The following is a 21,310-nucleotide window of genomic DNA, read 5'->3' as shown; positions in this document are numbered from 1 at the left end:
AAAACTATTTAAAAAAATATATATTAACAAGATTGATATTACATTAAGTAGGAGAATCTTAACGAAAGTATAAATTCATAAACAAAGATACATACATACTTGACAAAAAGGCAAAGAGTGTCTGGGGTCGCAAAATATTTTCTGATACCACGGAAGTCGCATTATAAAAAAGGTTGAAAAACACTGGTGTAAATCATTTGTACGACCTCTATGGTTTCGTTGACTAGCGCTGACAAGCCGGGGGTCACGGGTTAGGAACGTGGAGACAATGTTTTTCACTGTTCCTGTTTCGTGAATGTGTTGTAAATATATTATGTGTATAATACATACGAGTATCATAAGTCTGTTGTGTAGATAAAAATTAAATATATTCTCCGCTGCCTGGAATCTGTAATACAAATTCTTCTAGATTTTACCATGCATATTATAGGTATGGTCAGACTGGCGAAGTGTAAAGCGCCCATAGATATTCATAGGAGCATGGACTATATGGACGGTCAAAATATAATACCAGCAATAATTTACACGCAAAATGAAACTTGCATGAAACTGATTTGAGGAAGTAGGTGTGAAATAGTTAACTCTCATGTGATACTTTTCAAAATGGCGGCATTCGTTCTAATTTTGGCCATGCAGAAAAGCCTGTACTTTAACGCCTCACTGAACATTGGGTTGAGACCATAAAGTTAATATACCTAGCGGAATAGAGAAACAATCCCGCGCTGACTCAATCATAAAGGTTGAGACTTGATCTTATAATTTTAAGGTCAGAATTAAAAAGTTACCAAAGTTACTAAAAAGAAAGATAAAATTCTTTTGAGTTTTATCTTTGATGATTCGTCCGACTTATCTATTGGATTATGGATTCTATTTCAATATCCCACCCGCAGGCTTTTTTTAATGAAATAAGGGGGCAAACGAGCAAACGGGTCACCTGATGGAAAGCAACTTCCGTCGCCCATGGACACTCGCAGCAGCAGAAGAGCTGCAGGTGCGTTGCCGGCCTTTTGAGTAGGGGATTTTGCCTTCGGTAAACTCACTCACTCGGCGAAACACAGCGCAAGCGCTGTTTCACGCCGATTTTCTATGAGCCCGTGGTATTTCTCCGGTCGAGCCAGCAAATTAGTGCCGAAGCATGGCTCTCCCATGTTAAAACGCTACTTGTTGTAGCTTGTTCAGTTTTATCGTTGCCACCTTAGAATTTACAAGCATAAAATTTATAAGATTGAGGACGGATAAATTTCCAATTTCCTTTATGCTCAACGTAGCTTGGAGCCATTTGCGAGCATTCTGAAATCGCAAGCATGAACAAGGTGAGCCTTGTTCAAATATCGGTTTCGCTTTGACACGTCTTTAGATTCGGATTGTGGATACGACACGTATAATTATTATTTGCTGGATCGTATAGGGGTTGCCTTTATCCGAATGTTATATCTTGGTTATATCTATAACTTTGTGAACGAAATGTGTTTCGAGTACCTTAACATTTATTATCTGTTATTATTATCTGCTCAGGCAATATCCAGTGATTAGAGTATCTTAAAGAACAATGTTGTTTTAACGTTTTAAAACTTATTAATCCAGTCGAGGCTAAACTACTTCCATTTTTCCATTACTAACTTTTAAACAAAATTCGTTCAGAACTCAGAAGGTTCTGACAAAAAGTCAGCTCGATTTATGTAAGTATAGTCAGTATAAGCCATGTTCTATGCAGGCGCGGTCCGGTCGCAGCCTGAAATTGGGGGGGGGGTCACTCACTATAGTCACTACACTAATAAGTTCTATTTTTTTATCTGCGCCCTCGGGCGGTTCTGGGTTGACAGCTGTCTAAGGTCGGACGTAGTGGTGGTTAGGGGATTATTTGGCAAGTTTTTGAGATTTTTCAATTTGACCTTAGATTTTGGGGGGTCATGTCCCCTTCGGACCGCGCCTGGTTCTATGGGCGGTAGCGTCCTATTGCGTCCTAGGGGGGGCGGCAGCGTCCTAGGATGGCGGCAGAGTTTGCACGCTGAAGCGACAAAATTAAAGTGGCCTATACTCATAAAAAATTGAAATCCAGCCCCTTTTTTTGCAAGAAGTACCTACATAGCCTTTATCATTATTGAAATTTAGCATTATCTATCATTTCGCGTTTTTTTAAGTTTTAATATAAATTAGACATGCAAAATCGGAACAATAAGGTAAATTATTATTTTTAACAAAAAATTAAAACCGACTTCCAAGGTAAAAACAATAATAACATCCTTATAATATGAACTAAAAAGTATTAAATAATTTTTCCTATCTAATAGTGCCTTTTTCCGAATTCGGCTAAACCTCAACTATTTCTGTACTCAATCTTCATCATTTTGAAGTCGGTACCAAATAGCTGAATCTTTAGTTCTCTGACAGAATATTTGAAACTTTTGGAACTGGCACCGACTTCAAAATTATGAAGATTGAGTACAGAAATAGTTGAGATTAAGCCGAATTCGGAAAAAGGCACTATTAGATAGGAAAAATTATTTAATACTTTTTAGTTCATATTATAAGGATGTTATTATTGTTTTTACCTTGGAAGTCGGTTTTAATTTTTTGTTAAAAATAATAATTTCACTCTTTTTAGTTACCTACTAACCATCGCGTAAGAAAATACTTCAACCCCTTAATATTATCTTAATCTTGGTAAATGTTTACAAACCTACCCCAATTTATTTGACAAACTACTACAAAAGAAAGTCGACGGAGCCCCGCTACGCGGGGCTCCTATATCTGGGTGTTGTGGTCTAAGTTCCAACCTAACCTAACCTACTTTTGGACTTTCTAGATTGTGTTTGTTTTTGTTCTGGCGGTGGGCTGCCCCCCCCCCCCCCCCCCCTTCGGTATCCGTGGCTGAGTAGTTAAGTAAGACCCACTCATCACAGTCTTGAGATGCCTTAAAAATACTTCGTAAACATCAGAAAACAGATGATCTTATCTGAAGATTACGAAAATCTCAAATGCGAATTTCTTCTAAACGGAGAGTTTACTGGCGGTGGAAACGGTAAGTAGGAGTATTTCTCACCCAAAACAATCCTCCTTAACCCATGTCACCAACATTTAATTGACGTAGGTTCCTAAACCTTAGCCAAATTTTTCTAAGTATTTTCGCCATACTAACAAGGGTCACATTTCGGCCTGTCACTCGACAGGGGTTAATTTTTGAGAAAAGTTTATCTGAGCTTTTGCTTCCCTTGGCGCCCCCTATCGATTGGTATAATAAAAAAGGGTGGTCATAGGGGGTTGTATTTTTGTCGTCAAAATTTTTCTAAGTATTTTCGCCACACTAACGAGGTTCGTATATCGGCCTGTATCTGGCCGGGGGTTGATTTTTGAGAAAAGTTTATTTGAGCTTTCTTACTCCCCTTGGCGCCCCCTATCGATTGGTGTTTTCAAAAGGGGTGGTTATAAGAGGTTGAATTTTTTCGTCCTAATTTTTTTAAGTATTTTCTCCGTGCTAACGAGGGCCACATTTCGGCCTGTCTTTCGACAGGGGTTGATTTTTGAGAAAAGTTTATCTGAGCCCCTTGGCGCGCCCTATCGATTGGTATATTCAAAAAGGGTGGCTATAAGAGATTAAATTTTGACGAGAAAAATTTCTAAGTATTTTTTCCATGGTGCCCCTTTCCTTCAGTCCAACCCAAATGTGTGCCTTACGCTCTGGAGTAAAGGTTGAATTTGTTACTTATGTTCAATTTTGTGGTAAGTAATATGTATTTTGAAACAACATTATGAAACAACATTAAGTATATTTTTTTATATTAAAATCGCTTTGAAATATACCAAATAAATAAGGACATAACGTGATGACTGATGATATTTTATGGTGTTGTGTGTATATTGTATCCATATACAACCATGTGAGTTGTGACATTGGTGACCCTGACATGGTAGTGATGATGATGATGATGATGATGAATGTAATTTGCATAGTAGCATATGCTTTCAGTTCTTAAAACAACGCCTAAACCCCCAAACTTGTATCTATAAGGAATCCGGAGTTCTCTTAGTATCTTCGGAACCATAGTATACCTAGGTGCAAAATCTTGTGTTTTGGTAGCATATGCTTAGGATGCTTCTCATAAAACCAAAATCACTATATGTTTCCATATAAATTTTGAGGAGTTCCCTCGATTACTCATGGATCCCATCATCAGATCACCACTTTTGTGAAAATGGGACCAAATTGGAGTGAAACCTAATATAACAAAACAAAAATTTTGAAAATCGGTTCCCAAACCGCGGAGTAGTGGTCGAACATACAAAAAAATATATATATATATCCACAGCCGAATATATAACCTCCTCGTTTTTTGGAAGTCGGTTAAAAATACAAAAATTCGTAAAAATACAATATGATCTGTAAGTATTGCAAAACCGGAGCTTATATTTCTTTAGTCAAATAAAAGAACTTTAACATTCACAATATGAATCCGTACCTTTTCTGTTTGAGACATATTTATGACTCGGCTTTTGAATCCATACGAGTGAATAAGGTTTATATGCCTGAAATAAAAATGGTTCTTCATATAAAAAGATATTTACTGTTTTAGCTGAAGGTTAAATACGATCTCCACGCAATAATTCGTCTATCTCAAAGGATCTTATTGATTTATGAAGGTACAAAATGTTTATATTTTGTTTGTATTAATTTTATTATTCAGTCGTACGTTTTGTTTTAGGGTTCCGTACCCAAAGGGTGAAAACGGGACCCTATTAAGACTTCGATGTCTGTCTGTCCGTCTCCAGGCTGTAACTCAAGAACGGTAATAGCTAGCTAGAGAGATGAAATTTTCACAAATTATGTATATCTGTTGCCGCTATATCAACAAATAATGAAAACAAAATAAATTAAATATTTAATTTATTTTATTACAGCCTGGAGACAGACATTCGTGATTTTTTTGGAATTTTTTGCTCAATATATAATTAAATGATGGCAATAGACAGGCACCTGAAATAGTCACAAAATACAATCAATTGTATTCATACTTTAGAAAAAACACTTTTTTTTTTTTGTTCTATAAGGGTACGGAACCCTTCGTGGCGCGAGTCCAACTCGCACTTGGCCGATTTTTATAGGTACGTATTTACAACCATATGAAACGATGAAACAAACAATATTTTTAAAGGCTTAGATATTTCATCAATTTCATCATAATAGCGATCATGGTTTTGGAATCATGGTTTTTATGATGTTTGAATGTTCCAAGAATGAACGAAGCTTGTCAAGCAGAGAGGTTAAACTGCATAATTTATTATATATAGCCATTAGTAAAGTTACTACAGTAGCTATAGTACGTAATTGGCGATCTACATACCACCACCATTCGCGATCTATCTGTTGCACCTCGTTTCATCAATATTAAAGTTGTGCGCGACCTATCGGGCACTTACCGTAAGAGAGCGACGTCGTTAACCACGGTGTCAGGGTCGTACATAGGGTGTATCACGACGTGGGCGACCCTCATCTCGACCTCGCCGTGCCCCCGCACGAGTAGGTCGTGTTCGCCCAGCCGCACGTATAGTCGCCGCCGGACGCAGTGCGCCGCTGTCACCACCCAGCGTAGAGCTATGAGGGTACCGCCGCAGAACGCCTCCTAGAAAAAAAATAGCGCCTTAGAGGTTGGCGGACAACTCGGGTTTGACATCAGGCATTCTGGTCTAAAAATAAATAAATTCGCTGCCAGAACTAAGAATATTTCCAATAGCTATGGTTATTTATACCTATAATAATATCTATGGACGCTTCACATCACGTCAGTCTGGCCCCGTGTTAAGTACCTGAAGGACTTGTGTTACAGGTACCAGACAACGGAAATATATTTAATAATTTTATACTATATATAAATTTAAGATTTTTATTATATCATACACATATTTAATACACATCCGGACCCGGGAACATTGAAAACTTTTTGTTCCGTCGGCGGGATTCGAACCCGCGACCCCCGGCTTGAGCTGCCAGTTGCCACACAACCAACCAATTGAGCCACAGAGGTCGTCAATTAAAAAAAACCTGAACTAATTCTATGAATTTAACAATGTTACTTAATACGTTTTTTAGTAGTTATTTTAGTTTTCGTACGTAGGTAATCATAATATTATATTTTTTAAGTTCTTAGCTATTTTAAATAATCCTAGGTCTGGTCGCGCAGATTTTTTTTTTTTAGAGAAAGATTGTATGGAAATTGCCTGATGTCCTTTGCTAAGTTGTTATTGGTCTTTGTTTACTAGCGAGAAAATATATATCCGCGTAGCACGTTTTCGAATCCAAGTCGAACACCATTGTGAATTATTGTCCTATTATGAAATCCCTATAATTATAAAACAAATAATATTACAGAAAAAAAATGCCACTTTGACACTATAGTTGCTGAAACAGTTGCTTTGACTTGGTAATGGTGCGACCGTGCCATCAATAAACGCTACAAAAGATTTTCTAAACCCCAAAAAAAAATTAAGAAAATTCTAGGGTTAAATAAATCTAATCTCTTAATAAGATACATTTTTATTCATACAGTTTATGTTTACCAACTCATACAAACATTACCTTGTATCGGTTCAGCACCGCGACCTGCCAAGTCCACTTCCCGGGCGGCGCCTGCCTACCCCCTATAATCTTCATCATGTCCCGCATCCGGGCCCGCTTGCGAGCGCTCGGCGGGCCGCGGTACCGGCCCACTCGTCCGCACTGCAATGTTCTGTAGCTCCGTGAATCGTCCGCTCGAATCGCCTGGCTGGCTGTTTTGGGACTACCTGAAAATTGTATTAATGTTTGGTTGGTTTCGGACGAGTCGGGAATTTGGGTTAGTTTTGTTTGGTGTCAATATAGAGTATATATTCATGTGCTCTAAGATCAATTATGTACAGAGACGTTGATTAGTTAAATTAGGCCACTGACCTCCATTATACAAGTACGCTGGATTTACGATACCCTTTGAAATGACGGCTGGTTTTTGTGCCTATTTGAAGCGGAATCAGCGCCCCCAATGCGGGGGAAAACAATTAAATTTGACGTAAAAATGACGTTTGAAAGTCGCCATATTGGCGCTGATAGCAGTAGTGGGAGTACTTGGAACTAATACTAGTTTCTACAACCAATAGCGATTAAGCGGCCATTTGCAAGTTACGTTAGATTTAGTTCTCTTCCCCCGCATTAAGGGTGACTATCCACAAAAAACAGGTGGCTATCATAAGTCCAGCGTACTTGTATAATGGAGGTCATTCAGTGCGTTAAGTAGATTGCGGACCTTTTATGTCAAAACCTACCCAGTCGACAGATCCCGACCATTGAATTGACCTAACTCGACCAAGAGACGCTGGTCCGTCATCTGCATATTGTCATGAATTAATTTCTTCGTTGTTACAATCGGAGACATTGAAATCGGAGAAATTCATGGCATTTATCCAAGACACCGCAAATGGTTTGAAATGTCAAGCATAATAATTAATCAAACCTAAGTTATTTGGTCGAGTTAAGTCAACGTTATGTTAGCCCTTTGTTTGGCTTAATATTAACCGTCCAAATAACGTAGATTTCTCCATCTGCCTATGAATAAATTTATCAGATCACCTGCAAAATTACGTTACTTTTGTTTTGTTCAGCAGTAAAATATTGCAGACTAGTTTCAATTCAATTTGTTCAAAATGAAATCCAGGTATCCCTTTTCATAGAGATTGAACATTAAATTTTGATACTCCTATCTCGATACAGAATATAGAAATCGATGAAATGGCTGCACGACTTTGGCACTCCGAGACCAAATATCAAGAGGCTTTTTGTGCCAAATTACATGCCGCAGACGAAGAGACGCCTTAATTAAGGCTTTCATTCACTTCATTATTAAATACATTCCTGACTCAAGACGAATCACAATCAGGTTAAACTTTTTCTACCTTTTCTATTAAATTATGATAAAAACAGTTTAAAAATGATAAAGGAATCAGTCAGTTAGTTTACCTGAGTAAAAGGTTAATACTGTTAGATTACAGCAGCTGATTGAGACGAAACATAATGTTTACTAAGATCTAAGAAGCTATACGATTTAATACGCATTGAAGTGTAGCGAAAGATAATAAAAATAAGCTTAAGAGGACATCTTCAAATAAAACGTTTTTTAGAATAAATTCACTGTAAGAAAAGTCAGGATGGGCGAAAGATAGCTCACCAAGTATTGTTTTTTTTTTTCATTCTTTTCTTTTTAGTTTACCTTTGATAGTTTTTATGTATGAATTATAATATGTAGAATAGATAAAATAGGTTATAGCTTTGATGATGGCAGAAGAAACGTTTATTTATTTATTTATGATTATCTCCGTACCCCTTAGATTATAATTTAATCGTAAAAAGAAGGAGTTTGCTTTTCAAAAGTGGGTATGACGCCAACGAGAAAACAAGTATATCTAGTATAAAGTATTATGTTTTATGATTATGACAATAGCAATTCAAAACAGAACAGAATAGACCAGAGAATTCATATTCGAACACAAATATACACTATACACTCTAGCGAACAAACACAAACACATATACTAATAATTATTGCTCTAGGTTAAATTAAATCGAAGCTTCATTGATATTGCATTTTAAACAGAACGGAATCAGTGCTATTGAAATTCATAATTGATTATAAATTTTAGAGTAGTGATCCAATTTGCTAAATTAAAACTGCAGCGTTGCAAAGATGCTGAAATTATAAAGAGTGGGTGATGTTGCGAAGGTTGAGGTTTTTATCGCGAAAAGGTGTAGTGTTCCTTTATACTTTTTCGCAATATGTAGCCTATGTGTTAGTCCAGAAACTAAATAAATACTACACTAAATTTTTTGTAGTATTTGCTTGATAAAGTGACTTATAAAGAGTGGATGAAGTTGCGAAGGTTAAGTTTTTTATCGCGAAAAGGTGTAGTGTTCCTTTGTACTTTTTCGCAATATCTAGCCTATGTGTTAGTCCAGAAACTAAATTACGGTACTACTACACTAAGGGCCTGTTTCACCACTTCCGGATAAGTGCCGAATAGACTACCCACCACTTAACTTGACAGATCAGGTTTGGAGAATCTGTCAAAAAAGTTGTGAATAGCCTATTCGCTACTTTATCAGAAAGTGGTGAAACAGGCCCTTAATTTTTTGTAGTATTTGCTTGATAAAGTAAAAGACAAACACGCCCAAAATGTTGCTCTATAACATTAGTGTAATGTGATGTGATAAGTACCTACTTGTGCATTGTATAGTACTACTCGGTGCCTAGCCAGGTGTACAAAGATAAGTGTTACGAGCATCTGAACATTTTGCCTAATCAAACCCGTAGTCTACTATACTTACTAGAGGTAGATAATTATACAATTACTACTAGATGGCGCCTACAACTCCCTTGCACTGAAATTCGTTTATCATGCAGGAACGTGACATGGTGTGACAAAGAGGGGGAGGAAAATGTGATGTCACAAAACCTAAATTGAATAGCGAAATTTATAATATTGAGGTGGTTTTAATTTTTAGATGTAAAATTGTGCATTAGTGACGTCACACTTGAGTATAATAAAGGGGTCTCATTAATGACAAGGGGGAGGGGGGGGGGTGGTAAAAATCATGAAAATCGTGTGACGTACTTTATGGATGGTTCCTTACGAGAAGAGAAAAACGGCCCGCCCCGCTCAGTGTGCGCGAAGCTTGAACGTGACAGCTTTCATTCCTTCCCATTTACACTGACGTTAATAGACAACAAGCATTGTGGCAATGTAAAGCTAGTACCTATTTACTTCACCTGGGTCCTGCCGCGCCCGGTGCCGTATCCAGTGGTGGCAGTAGCTTCCCTCGAGGTAGCAGTATGCTGATTGTCTGATCACCTTCCGACCACATATTACCCACTTCTGGCAGTGCCTGGAATATTGATAAATGTTAAAATGGATAAGTAAATTGCTTTTCGAGTAAGCAAGTTAAGCACTTAGTAAAATTCGATAGTTTCAACAGATATACAAAGTGTATGGAATTTATGAACATATTGCACTGCTAAATCCGAAAAACTAGGCGGATTCGTGGCTAAAGAAGTACGAAAACTTAAAATTTCGGGACCCTTCGGCAGGTATTTATCACTAATTCAGTTCAGTTACAAATCAAATGTGGTGAGTTACGAAATAAAGTAGTTTATTTCCTTCAATAAGTGCTAGAAAAATATAATTGTAATAAAAGTTTCTTTCACTATCAAAGATTTTTACTAACCGGCTCTACATTTTGCTACTCACGCTTTACCAAAAATTTACTACACAAAAACCAGCGTGAAACAGCGCTTGCGCTGTGTTTCGCCGAGTGAGTGAGTTTACCGGAGGCCCAATCCCCTACCCTATTCCCTTCCCTTCCCTCCCCTATTCCCTTCCCTTCCTGGCCGGCAACGCACCTGCAGCTCTTCTGATGCTACGAGTGTCCATGGGCGACGGAAGTTACTTTCCATCAGGTGACCCGTTTGCCCCCTTATTTCATAAAAAAAAACATTTTACCTTTCCCGGACCGAAGTACATTTTTTTGAGCATGCTGTCCAGGGTCCCCACTGCGAATACCCGTGCATATGCTTATCATCATCACCTAGCTGCTTCAAGTCAGCCTGCAACAGTAAAATAAAATTATCTCTAGAGGTATGGCACCAGATGTTGGGCAAAACTTCATTGCACCTAAGTTTTTTAATCGCGGGTGTAATGTAGATTTTTCAGGATAAATAGTACGGTATCCTGTGTCCTATTCCCGGAATCAAAGGAACTTCATTCTCAGTTCTATTAAAATTGGTCAGTAGCTTAATCGTTAAAAAGGTAAAAGACGGACAGAGCACTATAAAGACACACTTTTGCATTAATTATAATCCATATCCATACTAATATTATAAATGCGAAAGTGTGTATGTCTGTCTGTCTGTCTGTCTATTACCTCTTCACGCCCAAACCGCTGAACCGATTTTGCTGAAATATGGCATGGAGATACTTTGAGACCCGGGAAAGGACATATGATACTTTTTGTCCCGGAAATATGTACGGTTCCCGCGCGATAAACTAATTTTGGCGAAACGTAGTTGTTGGCGTCATCTAGTATTATTATAAAATTTCATGAAACGTTCTTTGCTAACTGATTATAATATTATAATTCAATCAATATTGTATTGTTAAAATTTGTTGGACATTAATTAACAATATTTTAAGTATTTTAAACTAAAAAGGTTTCTTAATAGAGCTATCTTTTTAACACGAGAATGAATTGTTTAACGTTGTAAGTAGTGTATTAAAGTACTTATAGTAATGGATGGGGAGATTATCATAATCCTCGGTACTTGAAGCACCTAACAGCTTAATGAATAAAGTTTATAGTTTATACCTATTCTAAACACGTGTTTAGCAAAAAATTGTGAATAGTAGTTAATTTTTAGCAATCGTTATTACACACATTTGCATTTTAGATGTTGATATTTTGGGAAAGAATTAATAATCATTTATTATGATGTTTTGATACACGTTTTTAATTTCATGGTCAAAACTCTTCTTACCGATCATTTATATCTATATATATAAAACTCAAAGGTGACTGACTGACATGGTGATCTATCAACGCACAGCCCAAACCACTGGACGGATCGGGCTGAAATTTTGCATGCAGGTAGATGTTATGACGAAGGCATCCGCTAAGAAAGGATTTTGATAAATTCAAACCCCAAGGGGTTAAAATAGGGGATGAAAGTTTGTATATAATAATACTTCTTAACGCGAGCGAAGCCGCGGGCAAAAGCTCGTATATTATATACCTATAAAAAGTATTCTATGTCCTTTGCCGGGCCTAGAAGTAGGTATCTCTAAAAACGAAGAGGTAACAGGCAGACAGACGACTATGGCATTTATAACTCCAAAACTCCATCTGAATGGTCGTTACTGTGGCAAATCGGTTTTGCAATCCATATTGCTCGATTGGAAATGAAAAATGGCCAGTTTCGAATTTTTATTCTAGTTTCAAATATTACAGCCTAGTTTTGAATGACTTTTCTTTTCAGACTTTTGTGGGTATCATGATAATATAAATAACGCTTATAATTTTAGATGACCGGTTATCTTTTGTAAATTATGGTACGACTTTTTGTTGTTTTCGTCCACTGCTTTAAGATGACAATAAATTATTGGCTTCAAGTTCTGGGCAAGGACGGACACAGACAGGAGACAAATCTGTATGCAACATAGTTGCGGACAACATCGTATACAAAGTTTGGTACTACTAATATATGATATTCTGTGACAAAGTGTAACAAAACGAAGTCATAATACTTTAGGGTGTGTATGTGTCCCTATACTCCCTAATACTGCGTGACTGGTGAGACATGTTCAATACTCGAGGACGTGTTATTTGGCTATTCTATTATTAGATGAAAAAAAAGAAAAATATAATATTAATTGATCACTTAATGTAGCTTAACACGTTCGCTGCGGTACGAGAACTTATGAATCTCGTTTGTGACTTTCGTCTGATGCGTAGGTGAATTTGTATGATTTACACGTTCCGGCAAATCAGTTTTCTATATGATTTTTTCAACTTATAAACAAAACATTAGCCCCTACCTGGTAAAGTTAAGTAAAACAAGCGCTTGAAGTGCCAAACTTGAAGAATATTTTATGATATTATCGGAAACATGGGTAAGAACCACTTTTTTGGAAACAATTAAATTATTAATCAGGCTTTCATCTAGTACAGTATAATTCAGTTCAGTAGACAGATTCTCGATAAAAAAGAGTACCAACTAGATAAACCTTTATACCTAGAAATGAAATTAAATTGATTGTTTAAACTTTAAACGCATTTACATTTTAAATTGAATAAATCTATAACCTGAAAATATTACGAGTATAAATCTAGCAGACCGTACTTTGAATTTTATAAAAGCGATAAAACAGAGACAAGAAAATAGTTTAAAATAAATACTGTCGTTAAGGCAACTCGGAATCCGTTCAGAGTTCTTTAAGTTTCAAATGTAATCCTTAAGTTGTCAGCATAAGGTTCATACTAGAGGTAAAATAAAGAAACCATGCTCACCGGCCGCTTTCAATGCAATCCGCACTTCGGTAAATTGCAAGTTTGTTACTGTTACATAAATCCGATTGTGAGGAATGATTAATTCATAGAGTTGTGGGACTGAAGAGGTTCGTTAGATGGTAGCATTCAGAACGAAGATCTGAGGTTAGATATCGGACCGATAAACTGGCATTGGGATTGTTTGTTAGGGTCAGATCAGGAAGACGAGGCGATGTGATGCATTTTTTAATATAGGATTCAAAACTGAACTTTATCTACTAGGTACATAAGATACACATTCAATTAATAAACTTAGACCCCATGGTGATAAGTAGCCTGTTCCAATTTGAGTGCGTAGCAAAGATCTAGTAATGTATAGAAACAAAGAACAACAAATCTAACAATTATTCTGAAAACATACAGCTCATGCATCGGTAATCTATGATTTAGGAGGTTAACCAACACATTTTCTTTATCTTTTCTTTGAACCTCTAGAATCGTTGATCCAAAATGTATGGAATATATGCGTTCGAATTCAACATCTTGGCCATTCTATACGTTTTGATCGGCGATTTTATAATAAGAGATGAAGTAAACGGCTGAGCCCCTGTATTCATTTTGTTGGTAGCGTGGAGGTTGCGCCGCCATTTCATTCTTGTGAAATATAGCCCTTTTGCCATGGTATCCCCGAGAAATAGAGCCCAAAAGATCTTGATAGTTGGCAATAAATAGGCGTAGTAACTAGTAATTATGGCAAAAGGGCTATAACTCGCACAACTACCTACTGTAACGTATTACGTGGGAATAACAAGTCAACAAAATTGGAAAAGTTTGAACAATACGGACATTTATTACGGATTTCACGAAAATATGTTGCTTCTGTCACACTGATCCGTAGTTTATAGCAGGGATGTTGCGAATATTCGCATCCGCATCCATAAATGCGGATCATCCGCGCAAATTTGGACATCTGCATCTGCATCCGCATCCGCATCCGCATCCGCAAATAAATGCGGATTTTCATGCGGATGCGGATGTCATACGAGTTGCGACAAGAAAGAAAAGGGGCGGGTTTGATTTTCGAACCTCTGCGTAACCGCCTTGACTCGGAAAAAGCGGCAATTTTACTATTTATTAAATATAATGCTCCTACTTTTAACTTCGAGGATTAATAAAAAATATTCGTGAAGTTAAAAATAGGGGAATGCAATCCATGAGAAATCGATGGGACTCCTTGAAATTTATATTCATTACATCATCAGATCACCACTTTTATGATCATGTTACTAAATTCGGGCTACATCTCATTCAACAACGAACGGATTTTGGAAATCGGCCCACAAATGGCGGAGTTGTCCGCGAACCATTATAAAAAAGTGAAATACATCCTCCTCCTTTTCGGAAGTCGGTTAAAAAGTAGCCTAAGTTATTCCTTACTACATCAGCTATCTGCCAAAAAAAGTCCCGTCAAAATCGCTCCAGCCATTTCAGAGATTAGCCGGAACAAACAGACCGACAGACAGACAGACAGACAGGCATACAGACAAAAATTTTAAAAAATGTTGTTTTGGTGTATGTAGCATATATACATTCATATGCATGTAGTAAAAAACAGTTCTTTCAATATTACTAACAGACACTCCAATTTTATCTATATGTATAGATGTATAGATATAGATGTATAGATGTATAGATTATTACGTTTATCATAATTTATGAAAAATGTGTATCATTGTTTTGTTAATGCCTTGGAAAATTAGGCTAGAAAATCCTGTTGGTACTTCAAAGTAGGAGCAACAACACTCAAGTAACATTACCTAAGTCCGCATACGTTTCTGGTCCATAAAAATCACATTTTTCTCGCAAACTTTATTACTCAGAAAATCGAGAATGCCTGGCGGCTGGCTTTTCGTCGCTAGCTAGACCATAGCAAATGCGCCCAACATAATGCTATTATGTTCGTAATTCGCAATCGTATAATAAAAGACTTCTGAAGTAAAAGGCGTCAATAAGTTTTAAAGTACCTACCATCAATTATAAAAGGATCGTTTATTATTATCCTTAGTTTAGGGTACCTACATGGCAATTTTAGCAATTGCCATGTAGGTACCCTAAACTAAGTTTATTATTGGACATATCACATAAATTATGTTTTTATTATTTCGTATTTTTTATCCACAGGTAAATAATACGTATGATACGAAAGTGTACCTGTCACGAAAAAATTATATTTGGGACTCAAACTAAAGGATCAATGTAATAAATTTAATCAATATTGCCGCAATATTTTTTAAATTATTATTTGTGACTTGGTAAACTTAATGTCGCACTCAGACAGAATGATTATTATTTCATTTATTTTCAACTTTAATTTAACGAAAAATTTGAAATATTATGCTTCATACCTTCCTTGACAAATAATTCATTTAAAAATTCATTAGAATTAAAGTAACGCCTTCGTGGTCTATTGGTTAGAGCACGGCTCTCGACTCCGGAGGTCGTGGGTTCGAATCCCGCGTTGGAAACATATTGTTATTTCCAAGTTTCGTTAGGACATTGCAGGTTGATCACCTGATTGTCTGACAAGTAAGATGATCCATGCGTCGGATGGGCATGTAAAAAGTCGGTCCTGCGCCTGATCTCGAGAGATCAGGCGAGCCAGTCGTGTCCGACTTCCGTCCCACTGGGTTATGAGAGTGAAAGGGAGGGAGAGTGCTCTTGGGCACTATAAAACGAATCCTGCGTAAGGCTGCGTCCCCATCAGACACGGCACGGCGCCGCCACCGTGTTACGGCACGACGCCGCCACCGTGATACGGTACGGTGCCGCACCGTGACACGGTACCGTGTACGGTGCACCGCGCGCCACTATTCTGGTGAAACTTCCGAACAAAATTTGTGTCCAAACTTAAACGAGGCATAATATGAAAATACATATCAAAGTCGCGTAATGCAAATATTGTCATATATACCGAGGAAATTTTATCTATAATAAATAATAGATAAAATTTCCTCGGTTTCTTATTAACCGACTTCAAATAATATTTAATGATTCTTTTTCAATCTTCGTCTTAGTAACAACAAGAGAATAATTTTTTCGCGATCCATATCCATTATCCAGACAAGCTCTCTCGTTCGAGCGCAAATATAGACTGAATAGGGGCGCACCGTACGCGGCACCGTGACACGGTGCGGCGCCGTACCGTATCACGGTGGCGGCGTCGCGTCGTGCCGTAACACGATGCCGGCGCCGCGCCGTGTCTGATGGGGACAGAGCCTAACAGGCCTGGTTTCAATGATGGTGTCTGATGGGGACAGAGCCTAACAGGCGTGGTTTCAATGAAACTGGCCACCGTCACCGAAACCGGTGTGGGTAGTATTATTATTATAAAAAATTAAAGTTAAATAATGGTAAAATGTCTCTGGGTTAGATAATAATATAAAGTTCACCTACCGTTTGTATGTGCTGTCTACGCCTGTGCTGTGTATGCCTCCGAACATTTTCATTTTCCAAGGGTGAATTTCCACATCTGTAAAAATATTTTATCATGAATCTTGCGGAGTATGATGATTAATCAAGTAACATAAACAATATTTTGTGTTATTTTAAAAATATTCAAATGTGTATGGCCTACAATACAATATTTTGCTAGGTAACATGAAAATCCTTTTAGTCCTAAAAATTATTAGATACAATATGTGTGGTGGTCATGAAGCTAATACTTTGTTTTAGCTTCATGGTGATGGTGAAATAAAATACGTATATTTTATTTAGACTTTCCAGGCGACTATTGATAGCGTGAAAAATCACGTAATATGTACTGAATTAAGAAACGGTTACCATACTTATATACTCATTAGAAACATAGCGTGTCTCGAATGGCCCCGTATACAAATAAGCTTGGAGGCGTAAGGGTAAAGATTCCATATAAAATTAAACAGCCTAAAATTCACGTGTTCACGGGACCCCGTATATACGGCAGATACGGCGGCAGCAACGCACCTGGTACTCATGCCGTCTTGTGTAGTTGTACAAAATAAAGAATTACACAATATTTATTTTCAAAATTTTCTGAACAGGGCTTTAAAATTCATCTCAGACCGTTTACAGACGAACGGCACGCGTCGACGGCAGCCGTCGACAAGTCTCAAAAAAACACTGAAAAAAAATGCATCGACTGCCGTCGACACGTGCCGTTCGCCTGTGAGAATCCTTACCCAGCAACCTCTATCCTGACGGCGTCACCGCAAATCCTTCTACGCAGGCAGTGCCGCCGCCGCGTTCTAGAACCACCTCGACATGCACTCCAGCCCGACCAGGCTGAGTAGGTTCTTCTAACAGCTAAAAAAAGAAATCGATGAAAAATGACTCTCGACTGGAATTAAATAATCCAGATAGAATTTAGAACGCAGATTTATGACTCATGACCAAAAAATGTAGAGCACTCAAAACAGAATTCTTTAATAAAATCAATAATTAATATTGAAATACTCGAATATTTTTATACCATAAAATTGTTTAAATTTTTAATTTGTTAAGAATACTTTGATTTTCATCCCTGTTATAGTACTATATGTTACGAATAATAAAAACTAACTATATTATGCTTTAAATTTTTGTCAACTTAGATTCCGGGTCTAATGCTTTCGAAATACAGGGTGTAACAAAACTAAGTGATAATACTTTACAGCTGTTTACAATGTTTATGTGTCCCTTACATAGAGTTCAATGTAAAAGTAGCAGCGCCGAAAGAGGATTTTTTTTTTGTGATTTGTATGGGCGAACGCGCCAGCGTCATGAGTTCGCCCATACAAAAGCTTAAAAAAGGTCATACGCTTTCAGCGCTGCTACTTTCACAGTGAACTCTATACAGGGGACACATACACATTTAAACACACCCTAAACCAGGTGTCACCAATTACAATTAGTTACGCTCGGGGTTATTTTAAGAAATGAAATGACTTTTGCGGTCCATACATTTTATAAAAAAATATTTTTTGAACATAATATACTTAAATGAGAAAAGTGATAATTTTTATAGACAATTAATCTCTCTGAAGTTGCTATTAAATCCGAGATGTTCATCAGTAAATCGAGACCGAAATTTATTTTTAACGATGTTCACTTTTGAAAATGCATGGTCCGCACACAATGGGTCGGCGCGCGGCGGTCCGGTTGCGGACCGTGGTCCTCCATTTAGTGATCCCTGCCCTAAACTCTAAAGTATTATCAATATATCACTATGTTTCGTTACACCCTTAATATAAATGTTTTGTTTTATTGGAAATGATATTGCTACCGATGTTTCCAATTGATCGAGTAAAGGTTAAAGGCAAACTACAAAATACAATGTTTACTGAACAATTATTATTTCTCAGAGACTTATTGAAACAGATGTATGACCAAACAGTTATCTACTTACCTGAACTATCAATTTTATTATCGTCACTTATACACCAGTCATAATGTACGCAGATGTAATGTAATGTAATTAATCTTTTAAGGAATTGATAAAGGCTTTTTATTTATTATTATACACCAGTCATGCCTTAAATGCCAAAATGGCCATAACATTTCGTTACTTAAAAATCGGCCAAGTGCGAGTTGGACTCGCAAAGTTATTAACTTTCCTGAACTAGGGCCATTCGTTTCATCTTTTTTAACTTTCCTTTATATGATCTTAGATATATCTAATCTCTTAAACAAGTCTATGGTAAGAATATTATAATCAATTATACTTTACCTGTATTCATGTGATCAATGGTAACATTTCCCGATTGTGTTGCAGCCTGAAAAGCAACAATATGTAAATAAATGTTGTAAACATCAATACAACAAACGTTTTTTGTGCAATTTGAGGCCAAACTGTGCGACAATAGTTGCATTCAATTATGTATATTGACACAAATTTCAATTTGGCCTTCCGCCATTTTTGTAAAACGTCACAGCAAGAGCGATATTGTGGTAAACTGGTAACTGTCAATACAATTTTATGCAAAACGTTGGGATGTGATTTTCTATTCTATGTTTTCATTAATTCGTTCCACATAAATTAATTTAATTGAATTGAACAACTTGTTTTACAGTATGGACAAAGTTTTATAAAAATTAACATTATCCATACTTCCCGACTTATATTAAAAATGGAAAAGTGTCTGTCCGTTCGTCATGTCCACAAACCACTGAACCGATTTTGATGAAGCATATTAAGGACATTAAATACCGCTAAACTCGTAAGGACGTAGTATACCTTTTGCCACGGAAAATGTATTTTTCCTGTGCGATAAACGTATTTCTGCTTTAACAATGTTATCGGCAACATCTAGTCTAAAAAATTAAAATATAAACCTTTATATTTATATTTTAATCCTTTTTTAGGGTTCCGTAGCCAAATGGCAAAAAACGAAACCCTTAAAGATTCGTCATGTCTGTCTGTCTGTCTGTCTGTCTGTCCATCCGTATGTCACAGCCACTTTTCTCCGAAACTATAAGAGCTATACTATTGAAACTTGGTAAGTAGATGTAGTCTGTAAACCGCTTTAAGATTTTGATACAAAAATGGAAAAATTATGAAAAAATTTAGGGGTCCCCATAGATACAACTGAAATAGAAAAAAAATTTTTTTCATCTAACCTATGCGTGTCGGGTATTTATGGATAGGCCTTCAAAAATCATATTGAGGTTTCTAAAGTCATTCTTTTCTAACCTGAATAGTTTCTGAGATTCACTCTTCCAAAGTGGTAAAATGTGTGTCCCCCCCCCCCCCCCCCTCTAACTTCTAAAGTATGATAAGTCTAAAAAAATATATGATGTACATTACTACAAAAACTACCAACGAAAATTGGTTCGAACGAGATCTAGCCAGTAGTTTTTTTCTTATACGTCATAAATGGTAAACCTTAATTTAACTTACATTAAATCGACTGAAATATGAAAATAAATCAAAAACCTCTTAATTTCATAAAAATAAACCTTATTGCTGCTGCGGAACCCTTCATGGGCGAGTCCAATCCGCACTTGGCCTGTTTTTTTTCTCACCTGTACTCGAGTAAATTCCACAAAAATTAAAATCCAACAGAATCCTTCATGCACCAACATCGTCAAATAATATCATTAACATTTTCCAAACTTCTTCTTGAACCGACTTTCCATAATAATTCTTGAAGAATCTGAAACAATACAAATTGAAAGTTTACAGAATGTATATCTATTGAATAAACTATAATACTTCTCAAAATAAGCACTTTTAGGGTTCCGTGCCCAAAGGGTAAAACGGGACCCTATTACTAAGACTTCGATGACTGTTTTTGGCCATCTTTGCTCTTTAACGGTACGGACCCTTTCGTTCGCGAGTCCGTCTCGCACTTGGCCGACTTTTTCTATGACAACTCCCAGCCGGGCTAGCACGGCCACCAGTAGAAATACGAAAGTATGGACAAACTGTGGACATAAACTTATGGTCCATTCCGATCTTTACCACGGCTAATCGCGACCGACAAAAATTCAATTAAAATGCCACTTTATGACAGACTTTATTATATGTTATAAAGTAGGATATTATTTGAATTTTTAGGACTATAGTCTGTCATAAGTGCCATTTTAATTGAATTTTTCGGAACGAAAAAAGATCGGAACTTCACAGTTTGTCTATACTTTCGCATTTCTACTGGTGGCCGTGCTAGCCCGGCTGATGTCATAAAAGCTATTGCTAATGTCCTTTAGTACGATACCGCTGATTTCAATTAGTTTATAACTGCCAGGAAAAAAATGCTCAAATACTGAAAATATAATGTTCCTGGATTTAAAAAAGTAATTCATTCTGCAAAAAGGAAATAACATTAATACTCGTATTCGTCCTTGTGAGATTTAATTTAATTCTTAGATAAGGACGAATATTTAATTTAATGATCTATTTCTTTTTCTTGCTTGCTGCTGATTGCTGAAAACATTAATCCATTCTTGTATTATAAATGCGAAAGTGTGTCGGTCTTTCTGTTACCCCTGTATGCCCAAATCACTGAACCGATTTTGTTGAAATTTGGTATTGAGATAATTTTCTATACCGGAAAAATGAACGGTTTTTGCGTGATAATCGAATTTTGGCGCAACGGAGTTACGGACTTCATCAAATTGCCCGCAACTCCGTTGCGCCAAAACTCGTTTATCCGGAATCGTACATTTTTTCGAGACAAAAAGTATCCTATGTCCTTTCCCGGTACTCAAAGTATCGCCATGCCAAATTTCAGCAAAATCGTT

General features: G+C 36.9%; 1 protein-coding gene across 1 annotated transcript in view; it reads right to left on the bottom strand.

Moving 5' to 3' along the window:
• LOC121731181 (chymotrypsinogen 2) overlaps window positions 1-21,310 on the bottom strand; it is a 45,556-nt gene that overhangs the window by 11,293 nt on the left and 12,953 nt on the right. Inside the window, exons 2-9 of the mRNA XM_042120535.1 lie at window positions 20,093-20,223; window positions 18,798-18,843; window positions 17,272-17,395; window positions 16,508-16,583; window positions 10,516-10,619; window positions 9,786-9,901; window positions 6,572-6,777; window positions 5,416-5,618 (exon numbers count right to left, since the gene is read on the bottom strand). Of these exons, the coding sequence (XP_041976469.1) occupies window positions 5,416-5,618; window positions 6,572-6,777; window positions 9,786-9,901; window positions 10,516-10,619; window positions 16,508-16,583; window positions 17,272-17,395; window positions 18,798-18,843; window positions 20,093-20,152 (935 nt within the window). The 5' untranslated portion in view covers window positions 20,153-20,223. The remainder of the gene's footprint in view (window positions 1-5,415; window positions 5,619-6,571; window positions 6,778-9,785; window positions 9,902-10,515; window positions 10,620-16,507; window positions 16,584-17,271; window positions 17,396-18,797; window positions 18,844-20,092; window positions 20,224-21,310) is intronic.

The sequence above is a fragment of the Aricia agestis genome, chromosome 10 (genome assembly GCF_905147365.1).
Source record: "Aricia agestis chromosome 10, ilAriAges1.1, whole genome shotgun sequence".
In the NCBI taxonomy this organism is placed as follows: Eukaryota; Metazoa; Arthropoda; class Insecta; order Lepidoptera; family Lycaenidae; genus Aricia; species Aricia agestis.
Note: the sequence above shows the minus strand (reverse complement) of the source record. Positions and strands in the feature narration are given on the sequence as shown.